This window comes from Salarias fasciatus, chromosome 9 (genome assembly GCF_902148845.1).
Source record: "Salarias fasciatus chromosome 9, fSalaFa1.1, whole genome shotgun sequence".
NCBI classification, from domain to species: domain Eukaryota; kingdom Metazoa; phylum Chordata; class Actinopteri; order Blenniiformes; family Blenniidae; genus Salarias; species Salarias fasciatus.
This window is the reverse complement of record NC_043753.1, coordinates 10,653,831-10,679,935: the sequence shown is the minus strand read 5'-3', so window position 1 is coordinate 10,679,935 and position 26,105 is coordinate 10,653,831. Positions and strand designations below refer to the sequence as shown.

General features: G+C 39.7%; 2 protein-coding genes across 3 annotated transcripts; one reads left to right on the top strand and one right to left on the bottom strand.

Annotated features, from left to right (window-relative positions):
- The first annotated feature begins 3,055 nt into the window (after positions 1-3,055).
- On the top strand, positions 3,056-15,709 carry LOC115394011 (sialic acid-binding Ig-like lectin 14). Of its 2 annotated transcripts, XM_030099121.1 has the most exons (9): positions 3,056-3,101; positions 5,351-5,528; positions 7,274-7,349; positions 7,553-7,933; positions 9,976-10,290; positions 10,371-10,628; positions 13,137-13,227; positions 14,562-14,595; positions 14,689-15,709. In XM_030099121.1, the coding sequence occupies exons 3-9, from the start codon at positions 7,295-7,297 to the stop codon at positions 14,938-14,940; spliced, it is 1,386 nt and encodes a 461-aa protein (XP_029954981.1). In that variant the 5' UTR covers positions 3,056-3,101; positions 5,351-5,528; positions 7,274-7,294; the 3' UTR covers positions 14,941-15,709. The 2 variants fall into 2 exon arrangements, with proteins under 2 accessions (XP_029954981.1, XP_029954982.1); XM_030099122.1 differs by lacking the exons at positions 3,056-3,101; positions 5,351-5,528 and adding an exon at positions 7,086-7,127.
- Positions 15,710-17,561: 1,852 nt separating this feature from the next.
- Positions 17,562-22,224, bottom strand: LOC115394018 (myelin-associated glycoprotein-like). The gene is made up of 8 exons (XM_030099132.1): positions 22,147-22,224; positions 21,953-22,028; positions 21,370-21,750; positions 20,090-20,395; positions 19,753-20,010; positions 18,243-18,330; positions 18,123-18,159; positions 17,562-17,747 (listed from the first exon to the last, which is right to left on the bottom strand). Exons 2-8 carry the CDS (start codon positions 22,005-22,007, stop codon positions 17,694-17,696), a joined length of 1,179 nt encoding a protein of 392 aa, XP_029954992.1. The 5' UTR covers positions 22,008-22,028; positions 22,147-22,224; the 3' UTR covers positions 17,562-17,693.
- Between the last annotated feature and the right edge of the window lie 3,881 nt (positions 22,225-26,105).

Genomic DNA, 26,105 nt, shown 5'->3' with positions numbered 1-26,105 from the left:
GTTTTCACTGAAGTTTGCACCTCTTTGTAGGTTTGATCAGATAATCAATCAATAAATAACAGGAAATGAAGCCTCGACTTGTTATTCAGAGTGAAAATGAATGAACTGACCTGCCTATTGAAGATGTGTCACACCACAAAAAAATTAGCTTTACAAAGACCAATGTCATTTACTTGAACATTTCCACATGGCTGAATGTTCTTGCTGCTGTTTGTGTAATGCTTTCCGTTTCAAAGGGAAATGATTCACCAGTTATTTAGCAGCTGTGGGTGATTTTCAGATAAAAGGTTTCATACACTGGACTGAATTGTCTTCAGCAATTAACCAAAGTTTTCCAGCATGTTTGACTTGTGATGTCTTATGAAATGTCTTGTAGCTGCAGACACATAGATGCCAGTGAATTCTTGTGAACTGCGAACATGGCTTCACTTCAGTATCTTCATAGCCAGAGAAAAGAGCGCAGCCTGGGCACACAGTCACACACACTTACAGTCACGTATGATGACAGCGCCTTCATCTGCAATGCAGATGAAACACATCGGATAAATCTGTTTAAACCAGAATCACCACCTTTCATGCATTGATATTCAAACTTAAAATTTGGTTGAACCCAAGATTCAATGCATTTTTGAACAGTCATGGAGAACTGACCCGTCTGGAACGTCTTAATCATCTTTTATTTTTAATTTTTTAATTTTTTATTTTGTGCTTGACATTTCATTTAAATTTACATTAATTTTACACTGTTTCTTGGTGTTTTTTCTGGTGTCCTCATGTTAAAAACACATGTTCTTCTTCTTTTAACAGTTCATTCACACCCTCCCCTGAGTGCATTTTAATTATTCTTTGAAACCCACAGAGCCGCTTCCCTGTCTCGTCGCCCACAGAGAGCGCTGGGAAACCACAGCGGTAGTTCTGTCAGTACACGTGGCTATTCTACTTTGCATGTCTGCATGCATCTTTGTTCACACATGCTTGTTAAAATGGGATGACCCAACACTCTCACTGTTGGGTAAGAATGTCCAGTAGAACCGTAGAGACTCTTTAAGGGTTTATCAACATCATCTTTTCTCCAAGTCACAAAAGATGAAAATAACACCATAATATGCCTTATTGAAAAAAATCAGTCTGAAAAGTGTAAAACTGACCAAAATCACATTTATTTCATTCTTTGTTTTTAAGATAATGTGCTTAAAATGGACACGTTTCACCGTTGTATTTTTGCTGTTACATCTTAATCAGCCTCCTGCAGTGGGATGTTTTTTGCCGAATAAGCTTCTAAACTGTTTTTTGCCACTTTGTTGAAGTTTATATCGTGACAAACTGTGCTGCCATAATCGCTCGTGTGCTGTAACTTTTTCAGATTGAAAGCATTAATCAGAGGGAGACCTTGTGCTCTAGCTGGATGTAAGAGGTGTTATTCGAAGGCAAAGGGACAAAACACATCAGTCCTTCTGAGAATAAATGAGAAGTCCAGAGCAGAAGTGTCGTGCTGCTTCATCACCTGTTCAAATGTTAAAAGTCGTACTCAAACAGAACAAGCTTGAATGTGCATCTCAACTATTGTTCCATGTCTCCTGTGACTGAAGATAAATGGTGCAAATAGGATTACCTAGCTGAGGGCTGAACATGACATTTGCCAGACGGGTATTGAGGAAGTACGGATTTGATCCTCATTGTATGCTTTGCCTCTTTGGTTTTCCTCTTTAATAATGTGTGTGTGTGTGTGTATTAATTGATGTTTTATTTGTTTGAAAAATTAGAATAAGTTCTCCATCAGAATTCAGTGTAAACAAATTGTACCAACTTCCTCTTGAGGAATCAAACGTGAGACGTTTTGACAGCTTGTCACCCAGACGACTGTTGCCACAGAGCAGAATACCGACAACCTGCACCGCCTGTCTTGAAACACGGGAAGTCATTGTGGTTTCAAATTACAACACTCAGAAGGGGGAAGTCAGTCACTGTCGTGAGTCACGACTGTTGGCAACTTTACACAATCTACAGGTCGAGAAATGTTTCTCACACTTTTACGTGTTCGTCTCTCACGCTTCACTGCTCCGCCTGTCTCTGAAGGACTTTTCACTGGTATTTTCCACTGTTATTTTATTGTCTGCAATGTCAGTTTACTGTATGTTCATTAAACACAGATCAACCTCTTTTACTTCATGCATTCTTAATGTTTTAATTGTTACAGTTGTGGCCTCCATTTGGAAAAAAATAATAAAAAAAAAGATCTGAGCTTCCAAAATGATACATTCTTAATTTTTATGACGTATTAGCTACAGCTACTTCTCCTAGAATCTTGGAAACACATGACTCTTCCACTGTATTTGTGTTTAAATGCTAGAATTCATCATGTTTTTCACATTAAAACATACGGTTGATGGCTGATGCGGCACATGAACAGCTTGATATTGGCTGGATCAGTGACACATATGGGTTTCAAAACAAACCCTGCTTTATTTCAAACAGTCCTTTATCTACTTTCAAATCGCTCTTTTAAAAAATGCTGTAATGAACTACTTACAAGTTTGGCCCTTCGCTTGTATTCTTTATTGATTTACACATGTAATCTAAGAAAAGAGAAATCCCCACTTATTGAACACAACTGAAAACCAAATTAATATTTTTATTATTAACTAATCAAAGACGTGATAAAAAGGTAAACCTAGATATTATGAAGGAAGACATGTAAATTGTTTCTTTGCATGTCATGATACTGTTTTAAAAATTAAAATGGAAAAAAAATAAATCAATAAAATAAAACTTGTTGGGTAAATGTAGTTTAATGTCACAGTAAAGTTCCCTGACTCTCACCAATGAGACTTCACCAACTTCAGAGTTTGTCTCATGAAGTCCAGATTGTCCACTGTCCTGCCGGTAACTGCATCTCTGCATGAATCTTTCATTTCATTTAAATTGTAGCCTGATTTACAGCGAGTGGAATAATAGCCAGTCATGTAACGGAAGGCCATCTTAGTTTACAAGCAATGAATTTGTTCGTATGTTAACATTGTGGTCGAGAAAAATAGAAGCTGAAGTTGGACTGTAGGGTTGGATCAGAGGAAGTCATGATAACTGCTGCTCTGGACCTGAAAGTAAGTCCTGATATTTATAAATGAACCAATTTTTCTATTCCTACAGGACTGCTGCCTCTTCTCTTGTGACATTCTTCTCTTGAGACTTTATGAGATTTACTTTTTGACATTTCAACACAGAAACTTCTATCATCCAGCTTTCCTTCATTAACAAGAGTAGGCTGTTTTATTATGCTATAAGAAGATATTTTACCATTTTGGGTCTGTTTTTAACAGGAATACCTGAATGATACTCATTAAGAAGAGAACTGTATTACATCAAATTTCATAATGTAGATTTACTGTTGCATTACACATAGAGGGACTTTTTTATTTAATATTTTTTTATTGACACTATGTTTTTTAGCATGCCATTTCTGAGGGATTCTTTATATGTTATTGCTCAGATGATTGCTTGACCTTTATTAGTTAACTAATAATTAAACTTTGACTTACACAGTACTGATACACAGATGTGAATAGTATTTGAATCTGAGACAGTAACCAGAGACTGAAACTTAATCAAACCCTTTATGTCCTGTCAAGTTGTTGAAATGGTTGAATTTAAACGTTTAATTCAACCTTGTGAAACATGTTAGAAAGGAAGAAATGGACTGAGTCACACACATTTTAACATTTCTTTATATTAATTGGAAATATTGTTTTGATCACTGAGCATCATTCTTGTACCATATAATGTATCACAAATAAACATTTTAATCAGATTGTAACTCTGATCAATGCTGTTTGATGCTATCTTTAATTGCACCTGAAAGGAAACCGTGATCGAACACAGTTTGACACAGATGAAAATCAGGGCGTGCTGTTTATTTCTGCTCTACATTTCTGTATATTTTAATCAGTTTGCAGCTTTCAACATGTGCCAACTGGCTTTAATCCTGATAATGATTATTTACAGAGCATTATAGTGTCAAACAGCTTGTCTGTTTTCACTCTTCTATACCAGGAATCACGATGTGAAAGGAAAGAAATGAAGTTTGAATATATGATATAAATTTAATTAAAAGAAGAAGCTGATCCACAGGAGGATAAGAGATTACACAGAAAAAACAAAGCAAAAACAAAAACAATTGCAATTTCTGGGTGTGAGTTCTCAAATGAATAATTTGCAACAGTAATTTGGCTCTGACTTCCTCGCACTCTCGCTCTACCTCTCTCTAAAAACACATCCTAACCAACCAGCCATTGTTTTCAGCTTATTACTCTTAATCTTTACTCTAAGCCTAACATTGTCCTCTATCCTGGACTTAATCTGAGTTGTTTGCCTTTGTTGTTACTTTCGCAACATTGGAGAGAACTCTGAAAATACATTCCTCTACTTTCAGTTTAAGAGAAACTGTTCTGACGGAGTCACGATAACTGAGGAAGTGAGTTCAGAAGGTGGGAAAGACGTCTTCATCAGCCTGTAAGATGAGGAGGAGGGGATTTGAAGAGCAGAAAGTGTTTGTTTTAGGAAAAATCATTAGGAACAAATGATAAAAGGAAGTGACCGTGAAAGCAGAAGCAACATTTTGGAATGGATCAGGGAAATTTCAAAGTGTCTTGAAGAGGATGTGATCAAGACAGGAAACTGAATAGTTGGCCAAAAGAAATTCATAGACGGAGTTTAAATGAATTTCTCAAATCTTGTAATCAGCCCTTCTTCTGAGGCTTCATTTTATTCTTGATTCATTTGCTTCACATCTGCTTTCATGCACTGGAGGAGAACAAAGCAGACAGATTCGCTGGAAACAGACGAAGATATTCACAACTGCAGTGCAAACATTAATTCTGTATCACTGATTTTCAGCGGCAGGCCCTGTTCTGTTTCATGTTGAAGTTTTCACACTCAGCAGGTTGTTTTTTGGGATTCTAACACACCTTGGCCTTGGTGTATATTATTGAACACACACTGCTGCTGCTTTCAATACATTCAAAACAGCAACAGTTTGAAACATGAGAGGTGACGGATCTGAAATGTGTGACATGACATAGAATAATAAGGTGTAATATTGCCTCTGGGCGCATGTCCAACACAAATAAACTGAATATTGATGAGCTCCACTAAACCACTGGGTGAATGAGCCTCACTGATCTGCTCATCTATTTGTTTTCTGCTTCCCTGGACTTTGAACCTTCTCTCACCGCATTTCCTCTATATTTGGTTAAACCCGCCTGTTTCACTATCAGAGAGGGCCGAACTGCTGCGGGCAAAGCTTTTCCTAAAAAACATCAATGAGGGACTGTTCTGTTTCTACGCGTGACCGCAGGAGTTCTGCATATCTTCTGCTTGCTGAAGTCTGGAACTGAGCCGTGAAGTCGGGAGCCACCCGTGTCTTTGACGTGCATCCTTCTGCAGGGGAACTCAGGATGTGAGCGCAAGGTCGCTGGAGGTCGAGATGAGCGCCACCTGAAAGGAACACTGCAGAACTGGATTCAAACTGAGAGGTAAGCAACACAACACAAACACTGGAGCGTTTTTATGAAGCATCAGCGGCACCGAAGAGTCGCCGCTTCCCTCCATGAGCAAGTTAATGAGTGCTGGTTTGGCCAAAGGGGGATTGTTCTAAATCTGTCCTGTGAAGGACGGTTGAAGGTCAATGTGAATAGGAACCTTATCTATCTTAAAACCTGGCTAGAAGTTCAAAGCTTTGATTTATTTGCCTTTTATTTTCCCAATGTATGTGCAGTTGTTTTCTCACTTAACTCCGTGAAATGTTTTGGAATGCTTTGTAAAATTTAAAAAAAAATAAAAAAATCACTTGAAATATCAATATTTCATAATGCATTCATGATTTGTTTTTTTATCTGTTCCTGAACTGTGTTTTTGTCTACAATAGTTAGCAACATGTAATTTAATGTGTGTAAATGTTGGACTGTATGTCAGAATGAGTCAGCCAGGGGAAAAGAGACAACAATAAAAATAGACTCCAAACTTACATCATATCAGATTTTTACATAGTTTCACTTTCAAATGCTAATTTTTGGTTTGGAAACTTCCTTTGTGCCATTTGGAATTATGGGTCATCTGTTTCTGTTCTTTAATCAAAAAAAGAGGGAATGTTTACATGTCTGGCTCGCTTTCGGAGGGAATAAAAAAGCAGAAACTGTTTTAAATAAGTGGATCCTTTTCTAAAAATCTACTGTGAGATCTGTGTTTATCTTGAACTGACATGCTCTCTCACTTCAACACAGACACCTTCAAAAATATGCTCCTGAAATAGTTATGAATAAAAGCATACATTTACAGTAATGTCCTTGAAAAGCTTTCATACTGGCAGTGGGAAAGTGTTTCCTGCTCCTCAAAATCAGTCTCTGTGAGGAGATTGCATGTTCATGTCATATTCCTGTGAGGGTGGGTGATATCTCATTTTGCCACCAGTCAGCTGGGATTGACTGCCGCACCCAAACAGTAAAGCAGCACAGAGGATGGATGGATTCTTATAACACTGAATGCTTGCTGCGGTCGCACAAAGGCTGCTGAAGGAGAAGAAGACACGGTTGCTGTTGATAAAAACATCATTAGCATATAAATGAAGAGCAGAGTGTAGACATTTATCAAAGGTTATTATACATATTGCAAAAACCGTGGGGCCCAATACGGAACCTTGTGGGATGCCATCATGCCTCTGGGGAAGCTGCAGAGCAGTGTTTTGCATCTATAGGGTGTTACGGGTAGAGACATGGCTGACGACTCTGATAAGTACTTTTTTAATTGTGGAGAAAAAAAAATCTCAGAATATAACTCAAACACTCATTCATTAATAACTCAACAAGTTATTGAAAATAAAAAAATACATCTGATGAAAGATCTCTCAGTGTGATCCATGAAGATTATCTTTACATTTCCCAAAGTCATAAAACACAGGGAGCTGTAAGATCTTCATCAGGTTTGTTTGATGGAAAGCTGAAAATGTGACTTTCCCACAAAGAGGAAGAGAGGAACAGTAAGTTACGTTAAAACATCAACACAGGAAGAAGTTCTGTGTTTTTTCACAAATCGCACGCTCGACTACTCCTTCTCTTTCTCTTCACTGTACTCTTTTGGTAAGAGAATGATTTACTGATCTTTAATTTAGCTCAACTGGAAAATTAGAAATCAATTCACATTTACTTTCAAGATAATGTTTAGTGTAATCAAACTGCTCATAGTGGATGTCGGTGCTTCAGTGTTACATTATGATTTCTTACAGGTGACGAGTTTGAAGACAGTGATGTCTGTGAATATCATGATGAGGAACATTTTACTGAGTTTCCTCTTTGTTTCAAGTGAGTGTTCAGTTTTAATCCATTCCAGTCTGACAGACCAGTACAGACAGAAACATTCAGAAAAGACCAGCAACCAACACATGGCTGTTGAATTTAGTTTTATATGAAATGAATTTTCTTTTCATTGAAAGTTGTCAGTATTTCACTATTTTCACTGAGATTTGTCACTATTGATTTCACTAATTCTGAATTTGATTTTACAGGGACTTTGGCTTGTTCTGATGACGCAGACCTGTTCATCACTGCACCGGAAAAGTTGGAAGCCCTGAGTGGATCTTGTCTCCTAATCCCTTGTAATTTCAGGACTGCAGGAGAAACTGAGTTTGACAGCAGCAGAACCACTTCTGGAGTGTGGATTAAAAATGACCATAATTTTGGCCCCCATCCAGAGAATGTGATTTTCAATAGTAGTCGGCAGAATGACAACTACCCGATGGAGATCACTGGAGACCTGTCTAAAAAGAACTGCACCACACTGTTTCATAATCTAACCACTAGTTACTCACACGATTATTTCTTTAGAGTAGAGAACATACCATACAAGGCAACAGCTATTTGTGAACGTCTTCAATTCAACATTAAAGGTGAGTTTTTACAAAAATGTTGTTTATATGTTTATTATTTGTAAAAATGGATGAAAAAAACAATTCTGTCAATCAATATTTGTGATTGATTATTACAAAAACTGTCCAATTTCTGTGCAAGAAAATATTCATTATTAATTTTTTGTGTTCTTTTAGAATCGATTGTTATCTGGGGAAGGTACAGTGGTGCAGTGCTTTGCACTTGAACCTGATTGGGTGGTCTTTGTGATACTACCCTAGAATGAACATTTTAGTTTAATAACTCTTTACTCCAGCTTGGTTGAACAAAGTACTTTGAATTGATTTATAATTAAACACGGAATCACCAGCATGCAACCAAAGCAATACATTTTCATATCAGAAAAGTTACATGTATAAATTTGAAAATAGTCGCTATAGACACAGGAATGCAGGACGTGTTAAAGAATCTGTAGTTTGCTTTTCTGGCCGCTAGGTGGTGGTGTTTATCCTGATGTGACTTCAGGTGAAATTCAGATGAAAAAAACGAAAGATGTTTCACATATCACGTCTGTTCAGTGTTGGCAAAGTCACTTTTAAAAGAGATTAGTTGTAGTTACTTCATCAAAAAGTAACTGACTTCGTTAAAATATTTTAAAAGTAATTACTTGCTAAAGTAATTCTTGTGTTTCTTCAAAAAATGTCAAAGAATTTAGATCCCCTTTTAAAGAAACTTTAAAATGCATGTTTAATTATTCATTACGAAACTGAATGCACAATTAACGAAATAAATGGACACTTGACAGAATAAATTACAAACAGGAAACACTACATTAATCTAAATTTGTGAAATGTTGCAGTGTGATGAGACAAGACAATCAAATTTGATTTGTAACTGCAGATAGCATTTCTATATTTGTAAAGGAATAATAAAACACAATACATGTGTCAATAGATGCCTGTCCTTCCATTTAAACACAGCCTTTGAATGATCAGGGCTCTCTGGAAAACCAAGCTGAAAGCTGTGAATTCTAGTAACGGAACTGTGCCTCAGTAACTGTAATGGTTGTGATGCTGGAAAAAGAAGTTAGTTACACCGCTCGTAACAAAAAAATAGTGGTGTCATTTTTTACTTTTTTAAATGCCATTACTGGTCTTAATGATAAAGCCCAATTTGACCTAGATATGCAAATGAGCTGCTATGCAAATTAGCTGATGATGTCATTCAGAACGTTCCTGACTGAGGATCGAGTTGGCAACAACGTATCGGTTTTAAAGCAACACTGCAGACTAGCACACGAGCTAACGCTATGAAATACATCTGTCCTGCTACACTTTGTTGGAGAAGTGCTGTTAGAGAAGAGTGACCAACGCAGTGGAATTCAGAGGGAAGAGGTCCTTTCTGAAACATAGTCGTCTGGGAGGCCTTTTCAACAAAACAAAATGAATGAGGGCCTAAAAGCAACAGCTCAGCATGACAGAACCAGTTTAAAGCCAAATGCTTTGTCTGGCTCAGACTGAAAACACCCTGCCTGCTGTCTCATGCCATGATATCTATTTTTCTTTGGCCTTTTGTACTTTTGGGGACCACCATGTCTGTTTGTGACAAAAAACGTGCCTTTTCAGCAGTGATTCCTGCTTGTGACGAATGGTGGTACTTAGTGAGAATTGCTGGAGAGAAAATGAATATATCACTCATTACACTAGTCACTATATGAGAACAGGATACCTGTAGATCTGTGCACTGCAAATGATGTCGGCTTTAGATTTAGTAGACTTATATGTTGGGTTATCTTTTTTTTTTACTGACCTTAACACGGAAGCGCATCAGTGATCAGACCAGCCCACACATAGCTCGACAGATACACCACAGCAAGAATACAATATGTATGGAGCTAAGAAACTTCTAACCCTGTTTTTGAACTTTTTAAAGGAGTATAGTGACTGTGAATGGTTGTTTGTTTGATGTTACGTCCACAGCTCTGATTCCATGTGTTTCTTAACATTGTGTTGATCTGAATATTGATATATGAAGAAATTGTCAGATCCTAATTTAAGTTGACGATTTGTTTGTCAAACTGCAGATTCTCCTCCGAGGCCCACATTAAATGTCTCAGGTGATCTGAATGACCTGAAGGAGGAGGAGTCTGTCACTATAACCTGCTCAGCTCCCACTCCCTGTCCACACCTCCCTCCTCGACTCACCTGGAGCCTCCAACAAGACGCTCACAGCCAAACAGAGGAAAACACAGATAGAATTTTAACCACTAAGATCCAGCAGACCATCACTCTGTCAGACCAACATGATGGATTCAACCTCAGCTGCTCTGCTGTGTATCCTGTTGATGGAGGAGAAGCTGTGAAAACAGCTGTGGAAGCGTTCACTCTCAGTGTTTCTTGTAAGTGATCCTGTCAGCACATCACAGTTCAGATGTTTCTGATCAATCAAGTGAACAAGAGTCACTTTTTCCTCCCTCAGATGCTCCTAAAGACATGTCAGCCTCCATCAGTCCATCAGGTTTGGTGTCTGCAGGGAGCTGGGTGAACCTGACCTGCTCCAGCAGAGCCAGACCTGCTGTCAGCTACACCTGGTTCAAGATCAGTGAACATGGAGCAGTCAGAGTGTCTGAAGGAGACTTTTACAGCTTTAATGTGACGGAAGGAGGAGAATATTACTGTGTGGCTGCAAATGATCTGGGAAATCAGACTTCAGAAAAGATTCTTGTGATTGTTGCAGGTAATGAGAGCTGTTTCCTTCACTGAGGGCTCCATCTGTGGGAGTAAAGCGCTAATAGGCATGGCTGTTCAGTAGCGTATGACAGAAGTTTTTTTTAGATTATTTTATGTTGCTTAAGGAGCACAGCGCAGTTTGCTCGTTTTCTGCAAAACACCGACCCCTGCAGGCCTTGGGCGTAACTTCAGCTTAGTGAAATGCTCGTGTCTGCACAGAAGAGGGGAACTTCTTCCTCGCTCTTTTAGTAGCGCCCGAGTAAAATGTAAGTTTCTTTTGCCTGGTGGGGTCTGTGCTGGAGTTGTGGCAGTGCTAGAAGCCGGAGTAGAAGTCTTTTCTTACTTTATGGAAGCTCCATCAGTACTCAGTACTGCTCAGTTGTTGCTGCTAAGTATCTGGCGGAGTAATGGCGGACAAAGCGAAACTTAAGGATTTTTTTCCCCCAAAATCTTTATTGAAAAAATAGGCATAGAGACAAACAATTGTATATGAAATAAATAACGACTGTATATTGAAGATAGCGAAACTTAAGGATACCAGACCAGCAGCAGCGTGCATTACGTCAGGCTCAGAGTACTGCTGTGCCTTCAGTGCCCTGTACAGGAAAATAGGAGCGACTGCGATCTTGCAGAAATAGCTCTTGCTGCCCAGCAGGCAAAGGTGAAAACGTGTGTGGGTGTGAATAATTGATTTAATATTTAAAACTGCGCTGTGCTCCTTTAAATTTCAATGACCCAAATTTTGAAGGTTTTTTCAAAGAGGCTGTTATGTGTCACATCTAAATTCATCATCAATGTAGAATATTTATGTAACCTGCTGCACCATGTTCACCTGGGGTTCGTTTCACAAAGCAGGTTCAACAAACGCTGAGTGTCAATCTGACCTGTCAGTTGATCTACTCTGCGGCAGGAGTCTCTGATTTTTCGGAATCAGAAAAGCTGATTTGAATTAGTTCGATCAACTCTGAATAGTTTCACTTGGAGTGAACCGCGTGAGCCACAACTTTTAAAAGACAGCATGAATCGATCCCTTTTTGTTGAGTCACTATCGCAACGAGGAAGCAGAGGGAGGGGTTTTCATTTTAATGTGCTCATGCGTCGTATTTGATTATATTTTTAGAAAATACTGTAACACGTTGGAGCTGCAAAAAAAAGGGGGGTCATTGCTGCTCGGGTCACTGCATCAGGTAATATGTAGTCCTTTGCAATCACAATGTTACAAGGGGAAACTGCTTAAATTGTAAAATATTGATTTATTTAGTTTAGGTGCAATCGGAAGAAGCACACTTGGTAGCAGTTTAAAATGAAATATAAAAGCATTGTTGAAACAGGTGACACCTCAGAATAATCTCATTGGAGAACCATGATGTTTGATGGTGCATCGTTCTGCTTTGTCTTCTCATCTATAGACACATAGTTATTTATACTGCGTCTCTAAAACTGCATCAAACTCTGTTATTTGCAACAAAGGTCTGATTAGGTTGTTTACGTAGATGATGGACTAAATATAATTGTCTGGGAATGCTGCGGTCTGACAACTTTCTCCATATGGAGGACCGAAACTAACATAATAAAAAAAAGGAATATAGAAATTAAAAAATAAATTAATAATACAAAAAGAATATATATTTTTTCATGTAAAAGCCTATAAAATGTGACTAAAAATATATATTTATTTTGTTATTTTCACTTCAGTTTATTCTTTTAATTTTTTTTTCTCATTAATTTTTAATGCCTGTAACTATTTATGTATCATTTTTGCTTTTACATTTTCTTTTCCCCAAATTATATAGTTTTCTGTATTTTATTTTCATCTGAAATTTTATTTATTTATCTATCAAATTGACACTTTTATATCTTCATTATTTTCAGTCTTGCATTTTCTTCCTCTACTTTGTTTCCATGCATTTTTTGTTTTATGTATCTCCTTTTTACAATTTTTGTTGGTAGCACTTTATAAATGACAGACCACTGAAATACATTCTGAACTCTCCAGATCACTGAATGGATGAATGAGGAAATGAAACTCCATGTGTGGCTGAAAGTCGGCGGAGTCAGACAGAAACTTCAGGTCTTGAGGGAAAACCTGCTCTGGACCAGTTTAGTTCCAGAGAGTCTGTTACTGTAGTAACTGACTGAGAGGTTAAGTTACCTCCCTCTGTGAAACAGGTTAGAGTGACTCCTTAATCTCTGGGTTAAGTTCCCTCCCTCCGTGAAACTGAAATCTCCAAAGTTTCCCTCATTTCATGGTTAACAGATGTCGAGTTTTCACAAAAACCTGCTTCGTGAAACGGACCCCTGGACTCCGTCAGATTCAGCCTTTTCCAACGTTCATGAGCACGAAAAAATAAATGGAATTGTATTTTATTTCTATTAGTGTGCCTTTTTGAGCTGTCCGATTACTGAGATGTTTGTGTTCAATTAAAATTCCCATCATGGCGGTGTGGTCGTTCGGTTTGTTTTCACACAGCAAGAAGAGACTTTGCTCTGATTTTGTCATTCTTGCTCCCATCAGGAGAGGGCCCATGTCCCTCCTTCCAGTGGAAGGCCATTCTAGGAGGCATCGTTGGGATCATCGGCCTCATATGCTTGATCATCTTTGTTTGGTAAGCAGCAAACGTGACTCCGCTGCGCACACACACACAAATTCCTGCTCATCCACTTCTCTGCATGTGTGACGTAAAGCATAAACGTAGCTTCAAGCTACGTTCACACCGAACGCGATTTTGCGTCAAAAAGCGCGTCAACGCGAGAAGCTGAACGCGTGTCAATTCTGAGGTCCGACGCTGAACAACGCGGGGCCAAAAGTCGCCTCCCCACCAGACGCGACGCGTCGTGTCTGGTGGGGAGGCGGGGCTCCTTGTAAAATGAAGAAGTTTTGTCCCAGAGCTCTAGGCAAACGTAAACGGCCATTATAAAGGCCCGTCCATGCTTCACATGTCCGCGTGGGTGCGCGTTGGTCCGCGTGACGTAAAAATCGTCATGAATTCCTGTCCGCTAGGGTCCGCGCGGACCGATCCGCGGACGTCCGCGCAGCAGCCAGAAATTGAGACCGCGTTGCGCATTGCGCGCAGGTCGCGGAAGTGTGCGCCTGCGCCAGAGCGCCATAGCAAACAAAACATGACGGTAAAAGTGAAAGTAGACGGAGCTCCAGCCTGATGGCTCCACTTAAAGACACCGAAAGAGTGAAAAACTCGTGGAAAGAGAGAGAGACTGTCTCGAAGGAGGAGAAGGTCTGCAGACAGAAGTGAAAAAGTAACTGATCGCTCCGGCGCTGCCCCGCGATTCAGAAACAGAAAAAAAAGGCTAAATAAACTTTAATACTTAAAGATAATGGACTGACAATGTATGTGCTTAATTTTCTCTAAATAAACCGTAATAAAGGAGCAGATAAACAGTCTGTAGAGCCCGAAAAGCTTCTCGAGGCTGCGTGGATCACCGCGCCTGCATGAGACGCACACAGCTGAGCTCAAAATGCAGCATGGGAGAAAGCGCGTCCGCATCGGTGGTGCGCGGACCTTCCAAAGCGGACGCGGAAATGCGTACAAGTGAAGCATGGACGAGCCTTAACACGCTCCTCCATGGTCGTAGTGCTTCTCTTCGGACCGGTTCCAGCTCCCTGGCCGACGTCACCATGGACACGCTCTATGATTGGTTTGCCGCAAAATCGCGACGCGCCAAAGTTCAGATTTCCCAACTTCAGCGTCGGACGCAAAATCGCGACACGTAGCGCCAACGCCCCGACGCGTTGCATCTCATCGCAGCTGGAACGCGCGTTCCCATTTGTTTTCACTTGTCTTTGACGCAAAATCGCAGACAGCACTTGGCGGTGTGAACGTAGCTTCATGGTGTAAATGGGTTGCTTAGCAACCATGCGGTTGTGTCCAGTTTGACTGTCATTCCCGACATGCTTGGAAAAACAGCATATGTTGTCTTTCAGGTGGTCAAAGTCGATGTATCGACAGCAGCAGCAGGTAAGAAAACACAAAGCAGAACAGTCGAGTTCAAATGTCTTTGGTTATGTGTTTGAGATCCTTTTTCAACCTTCCCCATTGATGCATTTCTAGAGCCAACCAAGGGATGAGATGGTCGGTGAAAACCCAACAACTAATGCCGAAGAAAACATCCACTACGGCGAGATCGATTTCTCCCACTTGAGGCCTGGCCCGGCTTCTGGCTCGGCTCAGGATCACCAACAGTCTCAGACAGCGGTGTACGCAGAGGTCAAAATCAACAACCAGGAGGTCAACACGTCTGACAGCTCAGCTCAGACCGCCGAGGACCCCCAGCAGGTCTACGCTCAAGTGAAGATTCACTGAAGTTTTTTTTTCCATCTTGAGGACAAAATAAGGGAAAACAGCCAGGAGAACAATTTGAATTTTCCAATATATCACAAAAAGATGAACCTCTATTTAAAGAAAAAAACAATAATGCAGGATCAGAAAACAAATGGGAAGGAAAACTTCCAATCAAAGAATGAAGCAACCAGAAAAGAAAAAAAAAACAGATTAGTAGTCACACAGATGGAAAAAAGTTGATATTCTCGCCCGGCATTTGAAAAAAAACCTCTGTACTCGTTTCCTTCTTACAGTTGTTCGAGGTGGTTCTTTGCTTGCTTTCACCTCTACGAGGTTACAGTGAAATGATTAAAGCTTGTTACATGAATTCACAGTGGAGTTGCAGCAGGAAGTTTCAAATCAAATAGAATTGACTGGCTGTGTTATATATAAAGTCCAGGTGGCTCCTTTTTTTTTTTTTTTTTTTTTTTTTTTAACTTTGGAAGAAAAAGATGTTTCAATATCAAAATTGTAATACAAGTTGAGTTATTGCAGAAGATTCAACTCATGTATCAATGCTGACAAATGTACTATTGCAATAACAAAAGCTATATTGTGTAAAGAAAATATTTTTGTACATATTTCAGGAACTGTACTTTCTTACTTTTACTTCAGTACTAATAATACTAATAATAATAATAATAATTTAAAAAAAATATAGAATTAGTACTTTTTCTCTGACCAAAGTCTATTACTTTTATAAAAAAAAAAAAAAAAAAACCTTTTGTCAGTTTATCCTCTGGTCCTGTGGTGATCGCACCCTGACCATATGTTTGAGTGTCTTTGAACAGTTTCCTGGCAGTAATGCGTGAACAGCTGGCATGATTCAGGGGGTCTGGGTGCTTTTACCTGTGATTCAGGCCGTCTGGCTGTTTTTCCTAAGACTGATGACATTTGCCTGTAAAATCAGAAGTTTCTCACACAGACTGTACAAAAGTAAAAATATCAAAAACAGTTGCTAGATGACAAATCACTGTGGATGGTATACAATTCTCTGATTGTTCCATATCTGACCGACTGTGTTGAAATTTGGAGAAATGCCACTGAAACAAAGATCCAGTCAGTGTTTCAGAACAGAGACAAAGGAATGATCCGTAAAAAAATAATAAAGCAGAGTTTGAAGAAACCCATTATTCAGCACTTAAAATTATTGAAATTTCACGACTTAGTATAGTTTGCTGTGGATTTTGTATAAAGCTCTGAAAGAAACTTTACTCCCCAATGTTCAGAGCAGATTGCAATAAGTGAAAGTAACTCTAACTTTAGAGGAACCGAGATCTTCATAAAACCAAAATCTGGACCAAAGTGAGGGAAAGTTGCATTTTGGTAAAAAGGGGACCAGCTATGGAATAATCTAAGGAAGCAAAACTTGATTAAAATGAGGGTATTATTAAAATACAAAGAAATGATGAGGGAGAATCACTGTGATGTGATGAAGTAACACTGATAGAAGTGAGAGCGGCTGTGCAGGACTCTCAGACTTCACTGTCATTTTGTTTGGTTGTTGTTCAGTGAAAAGGATTGAGATAAACAGCCAGATGATTTAAGTTTATTCTTCTTTGTGCTTCAAGAATTTGAAATCTTTTTTTTCTGTATTGTAATGAATTGGTTTTTTTTTTTCTTTTTAAAATGACTGAAATTAACTGAACTAAGCGAAACTCGAAAAAAAAGAAAGAAAGAAAAAAAAAAGAAATTAAACTATTCTGAGTTCAGGCTGGGCCACAACTGTTCTTCTCCGTAAAGACAGTCTGCTACGTGAATCTTCTCCATCAGCGGGTTTTAAACTCAGTATCAGGGACGTCGAGTTCTCTGGAAACTTCCTGTGGCTTCAGCTGAATGACGGCTCCCGTTATGTTCTTTCATTCTGTCATCGTTCCCTCTCCTGTCAATGTCTAGAAAATAAAAAACGATCTCTTGACTGTTTGCTTTTGTCAGACTCTTTTTGTGTTCGCCTCTTGAGCCACATTTCTCCATCCAAGGCACTGCTCCATTCATTATATGTAGGCTGAAACTTCATCGGCCTTGATTTAGGAGGAGGAGGAGGAAGAGGAGGAGGAGGAAGAGGCCTCCTCTTTCCTGCTCTGACAGCAATTTAAGAAAACTCAAACATCTAGGAACATTCATAGCAACAAGTTGTCAATAGAAGGAGGAAGTCAATAGAAAAGCAAGGACTGATAAGATGAAAAAAGACATGAACATAACAATAAGACTAAAAGTGTTGTCTCCAGTGCCTGTTTTCTCTTGACTTGTTGTGGTTTGTGACTTCAATAACAGGAAATGAGCCAAAAAGGACCAGCTGAGAAAGAGCATATCTCCTGCATCAACTCATTTTCTTCAGACCAGGAGATTAAACTATCAATCAGTTATGAAAACACTTCTTTGGTTTCAGCAGTTTTTATTTAATCTTTTATCATTTGATTGCTGTACAAATGCTTTGTTGTTTGTTTTACAGTTTTATGACAGAGAAAGACTTTGAATAATTGAATTTTAATATAATAACCAAAAGAAAAAAAAGCAAATGCTGAGGATATGAGTTGCTCATAAATGATCACAAAAAGGCACAAAAGGAAAAAAAATAACTCCAAATGATAAATCTAGATCAAACTAATTTAAATGTACAAAGAAAATATCAAGCTGTGAATCACATGAATGACAAACATGTTGTTAGACATAATTAGAAAGAATAAACCACGTCACTGATGATGGATTTAACATCTTCTTCTTCTCCTCGTGGCTCAAGAGGCTCGACTCTCCTCCACTGTGTTGACATAGTCTGCTTCTTGTGAGTCCTGTGTGGAAATGAAACGACACAGAGAGCCTTCAGAGCTCTGCTGTCAGGTTGAACAGCTGCACTGATCTTCCCTCTGCTCTGCTGGAAATATGACTCACACACACTACAGAGTCTTGCAATAAAGCATTAAGACACTGAAGTGCAATTTCAGTAAATGGAAATAGTTTCTTTTTGTGATCATAATCAAATTTGATCCAAAGTGTTTTCCTCCCGAATAAGATGCAGGTTCATGTACAAACTGCATACAAAATAAAAGAAAAAAAAAATCACAGGATCTATGTAAGACTGGCATGAAATAAAAGCATCTTATTTCAAATTGGGAGTTTCTTTTTCAACAGTTGAGTGTTTTCACATTAAAACATTGTTTGCTTACCTTAACTGGTTTGTGGTGAAATCTCATTCTGAGCCAGCTGTATTAGAAAAACAACATGTGAACATTTTGAAAAGTAACATTTATTAAAGAAAAATTTTGCTTATGAAGCAGTTTTCTCACCACTCAACGATGACGACTGAACTGCAGAGAGCTACGATTCCCACGATCTTCAGAATAACGAGGACTCCGAGTCCAAACCTCTGATCGTCTGCAGAGACACAAGTTATCTTACAGTTTTCTGTCTCGAAAGGATTCAACAATGATCGTCTCCACTGGAGGAACATTTGTAATCTCACTGCTTCTACTGATTCTGTTTTCAGTTGTAAATCTTCATCCTTCATCACAGAGGTTAACCAAACTGAAAAGTGCAACAAAGACTATTTAAATTTTTGATAATTCTATTGAATCATACGAACCGTCATTGCTGAGACTTCTACAAAGTGTCCAAACTTTGAATTAAGTTCTTTACTTCTAAGAAGGTGTTTTACACGATACCAAAATCAACAAAGTGCTTTAAACTGAAAGCAGAACAAACAAACTGGAGATCTAATTAGTTCAGTTCTGCTTTGACACTTTGAGATCTGCTGCTGCTGCTTCATGTTTCTGTGAAGAAGCATGTAAAAAAGGTGAAGCAGCTTTTATTTTGGAATTCTTAACCAGATATTCACCATGCACTGACACAAAGTTTTGACAAGAGTTTCTTCTTTTTTTCCAGATCTGAAGGTGTTCTTTCTCTCTTTTGGTCATATTTTATGAATGGATGAAAACTGAAAAGATGCCTCATATTGAGTTTATTCATTAAACCGTCTGACCTCCGATGTGCAGACAGGATCAGTTATGTGACCTCTCTTGGTTTGAATTCAGCCGATTAGAGGAGTTGAAACAGATTCCTTGTTTGTCACAAGGTCCACATGAACAACTAAATATTTTTACAGTCACCATTTAACTATTTAGCTATTTGAGAATGTCTGAATGAGTGAAGAAGCCAGAAAAAAAGCCAATAGACACAGAAAGAACATGCAAATTCAACATAGGAATTCCCGGCAGGAAAGTAATCACTGTTCTTCTCACTGTGTGAAGACAGACCAAACCACTAGTAAACTGTGATGGCGTGTTCATTGGGTGTGTTTTTTTTTTTTTTTTAGATATACAGGTCTTTTGCAGACAAACATCACATCCTACATCTCTGCAAACTGACAGCTCAAAAAAAAAAACTTCAATGTCTCTGAATTTCAATCAGATTTATTTTTTGGTTTTGTGTGGCGTAAAAGCTGGAAAAAGGTTGAATCTGATGGAGTCCAGATGTACATGGTGCAACAGTTACTGTTCATCCAGAGATGATGAATACAGGTGTAATACGTTACAGCTTCTTATAGAAAAAAAACTCCTAAATTTGTCTCCATCAACTAATTTAATCAACAAAAAAATGTGAAAATAACTTAAATATAGGTAAGAGAAGTCATCCTAAAATATTTTGATATGTTAATCCTGCCCTTTGTAGCTGTGACTGGAATTAGATTTAAATGTTTCCATCAACTGAATCACAAGACATTAGTTACTGTCCAGCCACACCAATTAACAATTTACTCATATAGATGGAGCACTCAGTGAAGAAAACAGCTCTCATTACCTGCAAAAGTCAGAAGAATCGGATCTGAAGTCTGACTTCCCAGATCATTTGCAGCCACACAGTAATAAACTCCTCCTTCCATCACATTAAAGCTGTAAAAGTCTCCTTCAGACACTCTGACTGCTCCATGATCACTGATCTTGAACCAGGTGTAGCTGACAGCAGGTCTGGCTCTGCTGGAGCAGGTCAGGTTGACCCAGCTCCCTGCAGACACCAAACCTGATGGACTGATGGAGGCTGACGTGTCTTTAGGAGCATCTGAGGGAGAAAAAGTGACTCTTGTTCACCTGATTGATCAGAAACATCTGAACTGTGATGTGCTGACAGGATCACTTACAAGAAACACTGAGAGTGAACTCTGCCACAGCTGTTTTCACAAGTTCTCCTCCATCAACAGGATACACAGCAGAGCAGTTGAGCTTGAATCCATCATGTTGGTCTGACAGAGTGATGTTCTGCTGGATCTTAGTGGTTAAAGTTCCATCTGTGTTTTCCTCTGTTTGGCTGTGAGTGTCTTGTTGGAAGCTCCAGGTGAGTCGAGGAGGGAGGTGTGGACAGGGAGTGGGAGCTGAGCAGGTTATAGTGACAGACTCCTTCTCCTTCAGCTCACCAGAGACGCTCATTATGGGCCTCGGAGGAGAATCTGTAGTTTCATAACAAAGGGTACATAATGTGACCAGAAATACGTATTTCATTCATGTGCAAGTTTCTGGTGAAATTCACAGAAGAGACATGGAAGACGTGTTCCATTATTTATTTATTTATTTTTTTAATTTTAATTTCAGCTGTAGTCACATGAGGAGAAACACCACCACCTGCTGGCCACACAGACTAACTACAGATGTTTGAAGATGTACTGCATTCTTGTGTGGAGCAGCCAGGGCCGGCTCTAGGCATAGGCGAACTCGGCGGCCGCCTAGGGCGCCACGTCCCGAGGGGGGCGCCGCGGTCGTACAAGGGGCGCCACGACGCTCTGTGTTCCGTGTGCCCCGCTGTGCAGCGGTCCGACGCACCGCGCTCCTCGTCCTCGGCGCTGCCCGGCACTGATCGGTATTGTTCGGCATCGCTCCTCAAAATGTCGGGACCGCTCGAAAAACACGCTCCCAAGGGGCGCTCGTCTCGGGCTCGCCTAGGGCGCCTCTGAAGCCCGGGCCGGCCCTGGGAGCAGCAATTATCAAGTAACATTTCTGAAATGAAAATATGTGTCCTCCTGGTTGTATTGGTTGAATGCTTGTGATCTTGTGTTTTTATTTAAAATAACACAAGTTGTTTCATTAAAAACAAAGAAGTTGTTTTTTCTTCTTTTAAAATATTAAAGTCAAAAAGTTTGATGGAAACTCTTCAGTTCTCCAAAGAAGTTCTCATTTTTTCTCCCCAACAATCATCTCTGAGATAAATCAATGAATAGTTCTTAAATAATGAACCAGCACTGTAGCAACAGTTATGAAGATATATAAATTTTAAATGTCACTTCTAAAAAGCCAAAGAAACAAGCTGCAGAGAAGAGTTTGCAGCTCTGTTTATTCAACTATAATGTTAATTCTCTGTTAATGTCACAATACCAACTAATCAGGCGAAAGTGCAAAGAACATAATAGTTAAAAACAAACAAACTCACCTTCAATGTTGATTTGGAGATGTTCACAAATAGCTGTTGCCACATATGGCCTGTTCTCCATTCTAAAGAAATAATCCTGTGAGTAACTAGTGGTTAGATTATGAAACAGTGTGGTGCAGTTCTTTTCAGACAGGTCTCCAATGATCTCCATCGGGTATCCGCTATCCTGCCGACTACTGTTGAAAATCACATTCTCTGGATAGGGGCCAAAATTCTTATCATTTTTAATCCACACTCCAAAAGGGGCTCTGCTGCTGTCAAACTCAGTTTCTCCTGCAGTCCTGAAATTACAAGGGATTATGAGACAAGATCCACTCAGGGCTTCCAACTTTTCCGGTGCAGTGATGAACAGTTCTGCGTCATCAGAACAAGCCAAAGTCCCTGTAAAATCAAATTCAGAATTACCACCAAATAGTGACAAATCTCAACGAAAATAGTGAAATAGTGACAACTCTCAAAGAAAAGAAAATTAATTTCATATAAAAGTAACTTCAACAGCCATGTGTTGGTTACTGTTTTTTTTCTGAATGTTTCTGTCTGTACTGGTCTGTCAGACTGGAATTGATTAAAACTGAACACTCACTTGAAACAAAGAGGAAACTCAGTAAAATGTTCCTCATCATGATATTCAGAGACATGACTGTCTTCAAACTCGTCACCTGTAAGAAATCACAATGTAACACAACACGACACAAAACATAATCTTGAAAGTAAATGTGAATTGATTTCTAATTTTCTAGCTGAGCTAAATTAAAGCTCAGTAAATCATTCTCTTACCAAAAGAGTACAGTGAAGAGAAATAGAAGGAGCAGTTGATCATGAGATTTGTGAAAATACACCGAGGTGAACTTCTTCCTGTATTAATGTTTTACCTAACAGCTTACTGCTTCTCTCTTCCTCTTTGTGGGAAAGTCACATTTTCACCTTCCTCCAAACAACCTGATTAAGATGTTATAGCTTCCTGTGTTTTATGACTTTGTGAAACATAAAGGTAAACTTCAGAAGTAATCTTTAGAGGAATTTATCACAGAGGTCTTAAATCAGGTGTGTTTTTTAGAGAAGCGGCGGGCTGGTGTGGGTTTGCTTTCAGCCCCACAGCTCAGCCGCCATGTGTTGGAGTTCACCCCAGTGAACCAGAGGGTGGCGTCCCTCCGCCTTCAGGTCGGGCTCAGGTGCCTCACTGTTGTTTTGGCTTCTGGGTCGAACAGCAGTGCAGAGTACCCGGCCTTCTTGGAGTCCTTGGGAGGGGTGCTGGACAGAGCTCTGGCCGACAGTGTCTGCCAAGTCTGAACCCAACAGACTTGGCAGACCCAAACATGCTCTGAAGGACTGCTGGGAGCGTCAACACACAAATGCACCAATTGAATGCAAAAAAATAGTTGATTCTGAATCTTTTAACTTAAATACAATATGTATTTTACCTGGAAAGAGTTTCACATCAAAAAACAGTGACAAATGTGGGATTTTGAACCATCCGACATTTAAAAGTTGAGACACTTAAGGAAAGGTCAGTCTGTGTATTTATTATGACAAAAACCATCATTAAATTAAATGAAATAACTTAATCAACCAAGAAAAATGCAACACCAATACATTCATGTTGAGTTCAGAAAATTCACGGTGCTCCACTGAAATATCAACATTTGAAGCTTGAACACGGTTCCAACATTCTGAGAGAGAAATTGCTCTTCTTCATTTACATCCAACCAGCTGTGAGTCTCAGCACCGCAGGAGCAGAGAGCTGCTCTCTGTCTCTGAACGATGTGGAAACAGTGTCTTCTTCTGTCTTCCACAGGGTTCACTGGTTTAGCTGCCGACACATATTTATATGCAAATCATTTGAAGTTGAGGGTCTGAGAGTTTCTTGGTGTTCTCCACTGTCATGGACATTGATCCACATCAGCTTTGGATCGTGATTTGAAGCGGTCCAGAGAGGATTCTTCACCAGCCTCTGTCAGAAGGTGACATATTGTACTTTCTCTGGTTTCACTGCTCTGTTGTTGTTGATATTTTCAACATTTTCAAGTTTCAAATGAAGAATCTAAACCTTATCATTGCCCATTGTCCCAATGACGGTAATGAGTTGGACTAAAGTCCTCTATATTAAAGGTGCTGTAGGCAGGATTCGGCATCTCCGCCATCTTGCTTAGGGATACTTAAGCAAGATGGCGATTTGAAACCCAGCACAGCCAATCCTGTCCTGTTTTCTCTGACATCACGACCTTACGCAAGTTAAGCCCCTCCCACAAGAACGTGTGACGAACGCCCCTCGATCAATCACAGTTAGAGCCTCAGGGGCTCTTCTGATTGGTCAAAGATACCGGGAGCGGTCGAGATTCCTTTTCAGCTCAGAACAGAGGCAGATGGAAACGCTGCGCCCTCGCGGTAGTGCAATTATGCTACACTCCTAAAAAGGGCCGGCCCGGGCTTCAGAGGCGCCCTAGGCGAGCCCGAGACGAGCGCCCCTTGGGAGCGTGTTTTTCGAGCGGTCCCGACATTTGTTGAGCGGGGGGGGGGGGGGGGGGGGGGGGGGGGGGGGGCTGAGGAGCGATGCCGAACAATACCGATCAGTGCCGGGCAGCGCCGAGGACGAGGAGCGCGGTGCGTCGGACCGCTGCACAGCGGGGCACACGGAACACAGAGCGTCGTGGCGCCCCTTGTACGACCGCGGCGCCCCCCTCGGGACGTGGCGCCCTAGGCGGCCGCCTAGTTCGCCTATGCCTAGAGCCGGCCCTGCTCCTAAAGGATTATCAATGGATACCTGCGCATACATGTATGCGCGCACTGACCCTGGTTCAGTGCACATGCAGAATCAAATGTGGCTCCGGCTCAAGGCTCCATTTGAAGCCCAGAGCTTTAAAGTTCTTCCTGGTCTGGTGTCTTCTGATCCTACAGATTTACTTTTATGTTTTGAACCATCAAGAACCATTAGGTTCTCCACCAGAGTCTGTTTCATCATTGCAACAAGAACCTGCTGTGAGGCCGATTTGCAGCTTTAAAACCTGCTGAGGAACCTGATGCTGCAGAGAATGTTCATGTTTTAGAAGCAGACTCAAGATCTCACTTTTTAATAAACTTTAAACTTATGTCCCTTTTATCTGTTGTAGGATTTTCAAGTCAATTTGATGTTGATCCTAATATATTCTGTTTTGACTGACTTATTTGATCCATCAACTTTTATTCATATTTCATTTCTATTTGACTGTTTTGCTCATATCTTTATGTAAATTGAACACAATTGCTTCACTTACAGGAAGCGTCTTCAAGTCCTGGTCCATGACCCACTTCTAGTTAGCCATTTTGTCTGCGCTGCCTTTATTTATATGTGGCTGAGGGGGTTACAAATAACTTAATTTAAAGTTGTTTGACAACGCCACCTAGTGGAGGGACTAGGACCCATTTAACCAAGGCTCTGACCCAGGGGTGAGCAGTGCAACAACAAAGCTTAAGAATTTGCAGTGTATTTATTCCAAGAAAAAAAAACATTTTACAAATAAAATTCAATTAAAAATAGGATTAGTCCCTCCAAAAGAAATAAAAATAAAAAAACCACAGCTGTCGTCGGTTCCTGAGGAACCCGCTCCAAGTCTTCTGATCGCCGCGTTGGTTAGACCTCGTGTGGACCTCCGCCCGGGATGTTGGTTTGAGCCCACTCTGAATCACGCAACCAGTGGCTCCTGCTTCCGCTTCCTCTGCGCCTGGTCCGGTCACACCGGCAGCGACCCCTGCAGGTGTAATGGTGTTATAAGTTATGTTAAAATGCTGTTAAAAACAAATGTGAATTTGTGATTGTCTTTGTACATCATTTTTGGTATATCTGGACTGTATGCTATACAACTGTCTTAATCGTTCAATGTCGAGGACGACATTTATGTTGTCGGGGAGTGTGTAATGGTGTTATAAGTTATGTTAAAATGCTGTTAAAAACAAATGTGAATTTGTGTAATGTCATATAAGTTCTGTTAAAATGCTGTGAATATGTTAAAATACTAAGGGACAGAATGTTTTAATTCATGAAAGTATTTGGTTAAAAATAACAATCCATGAAAGGTTAAAAAAGATCTAAAGTGAAATTCATAGTAGTTGATCAAATTATCTGTTATCCATTGCTTTGGTCTCCCAGGCAGACACCCAGTGTTGAGCCAAAGATGGTTAATCTGTGTGTTAAACAATTAATTTCTGATATTGTTTTGAAATATGTATTTGGGTCTTACTTGACAATGTTTTCTGCAGTGTTTTTGCTCCTACAAGCTTATTTCTTTGAGAATTGTTTATGATCAGGTTTTGATTGCTCATGCCTGAGCCCTGTGGAGGGAAACGCGCTGCTTCCGTCCATCCATTAATACACGGGATGTGACTGAGGAAACAGCGTGTCTGTGTGTTTACTTTATTATCCCCTTCACAGGTGAGAAATGATAATGATGATGCATTTGTCAGATCATATGTGTTTTCTGTTTGTTAAGAGAGACATGTGGAGTAAAACACTGATGTCTGTAGTAACTTTAGGAGTGAAGGAAAAGTTAAATGAAAGTGGATGTGACACTCATTGTTGTTCCTTTCGACTGCATGGTGACGTAAATAGCATTATTTCTGAGCCATATTTGTAGTTTTACTGTGCAATGTTAAGCATTTGAATAATAGATGATTGATAGGAAAATGTGTTTCATGTGTTTATAAATGATATTTTCTGTTAACAGTACAATGTTATTTTTCTGGCAATGTATAATTTTGAGGAA

What these genes read in the sequence shown, in the direction of transcription:
- LOC115394018 (XM_030099132.1), bottom strand. Translation starts at nt 22,007, where the DNA reads ATGTCTCTGAATATCATGATGAGGAACATTTTACTGAGTTTCCTCTTT. An exon ending in GAGTTTCCTCTTTGTTTCAA is followed by an intron (nt 21,751 to 21,952) that starts GTGAGTGTTCAG and finishes TTGATTTTACAG; the next exon opens with GGACTTTGGCTTGTTCTGAT. An exon ending in GATTCTTCTGACTTTTGCAG is followed by an intron (nt 18,331 to 19,752) that starts GTAATGAGAGCT and finishes GTGTCTCTGCAG; the next exon opens with ACGATCAGAGGTTTGGACTC.
- LOC115394011 (XM_030099121.1), top strand. Translation starts at nt 7,295, where the DNA reads ATGTCTGTGAATATCATGATGAGGAACATTTTACTGAGTTTCCTCTTT. An exon ending in TCTTCAATTCAACATTAAAG is followed by an intron (nt 7,934 to 9,975) that starts GTGAGTTTTTAC and finishes GTCAAACTGCAG; the next exon opens with ATTCTCCTCCGAGGCCCACA. An exon ending in TGCTTGATCATCTTTGTTTG is followed by an intron (nt 13,228 to 14,561) that starts GTAAGCAGCAAA and finishes GTTGTCTTTCAG; the next exon opens with GTGGTCAAAGTCGATGTATC.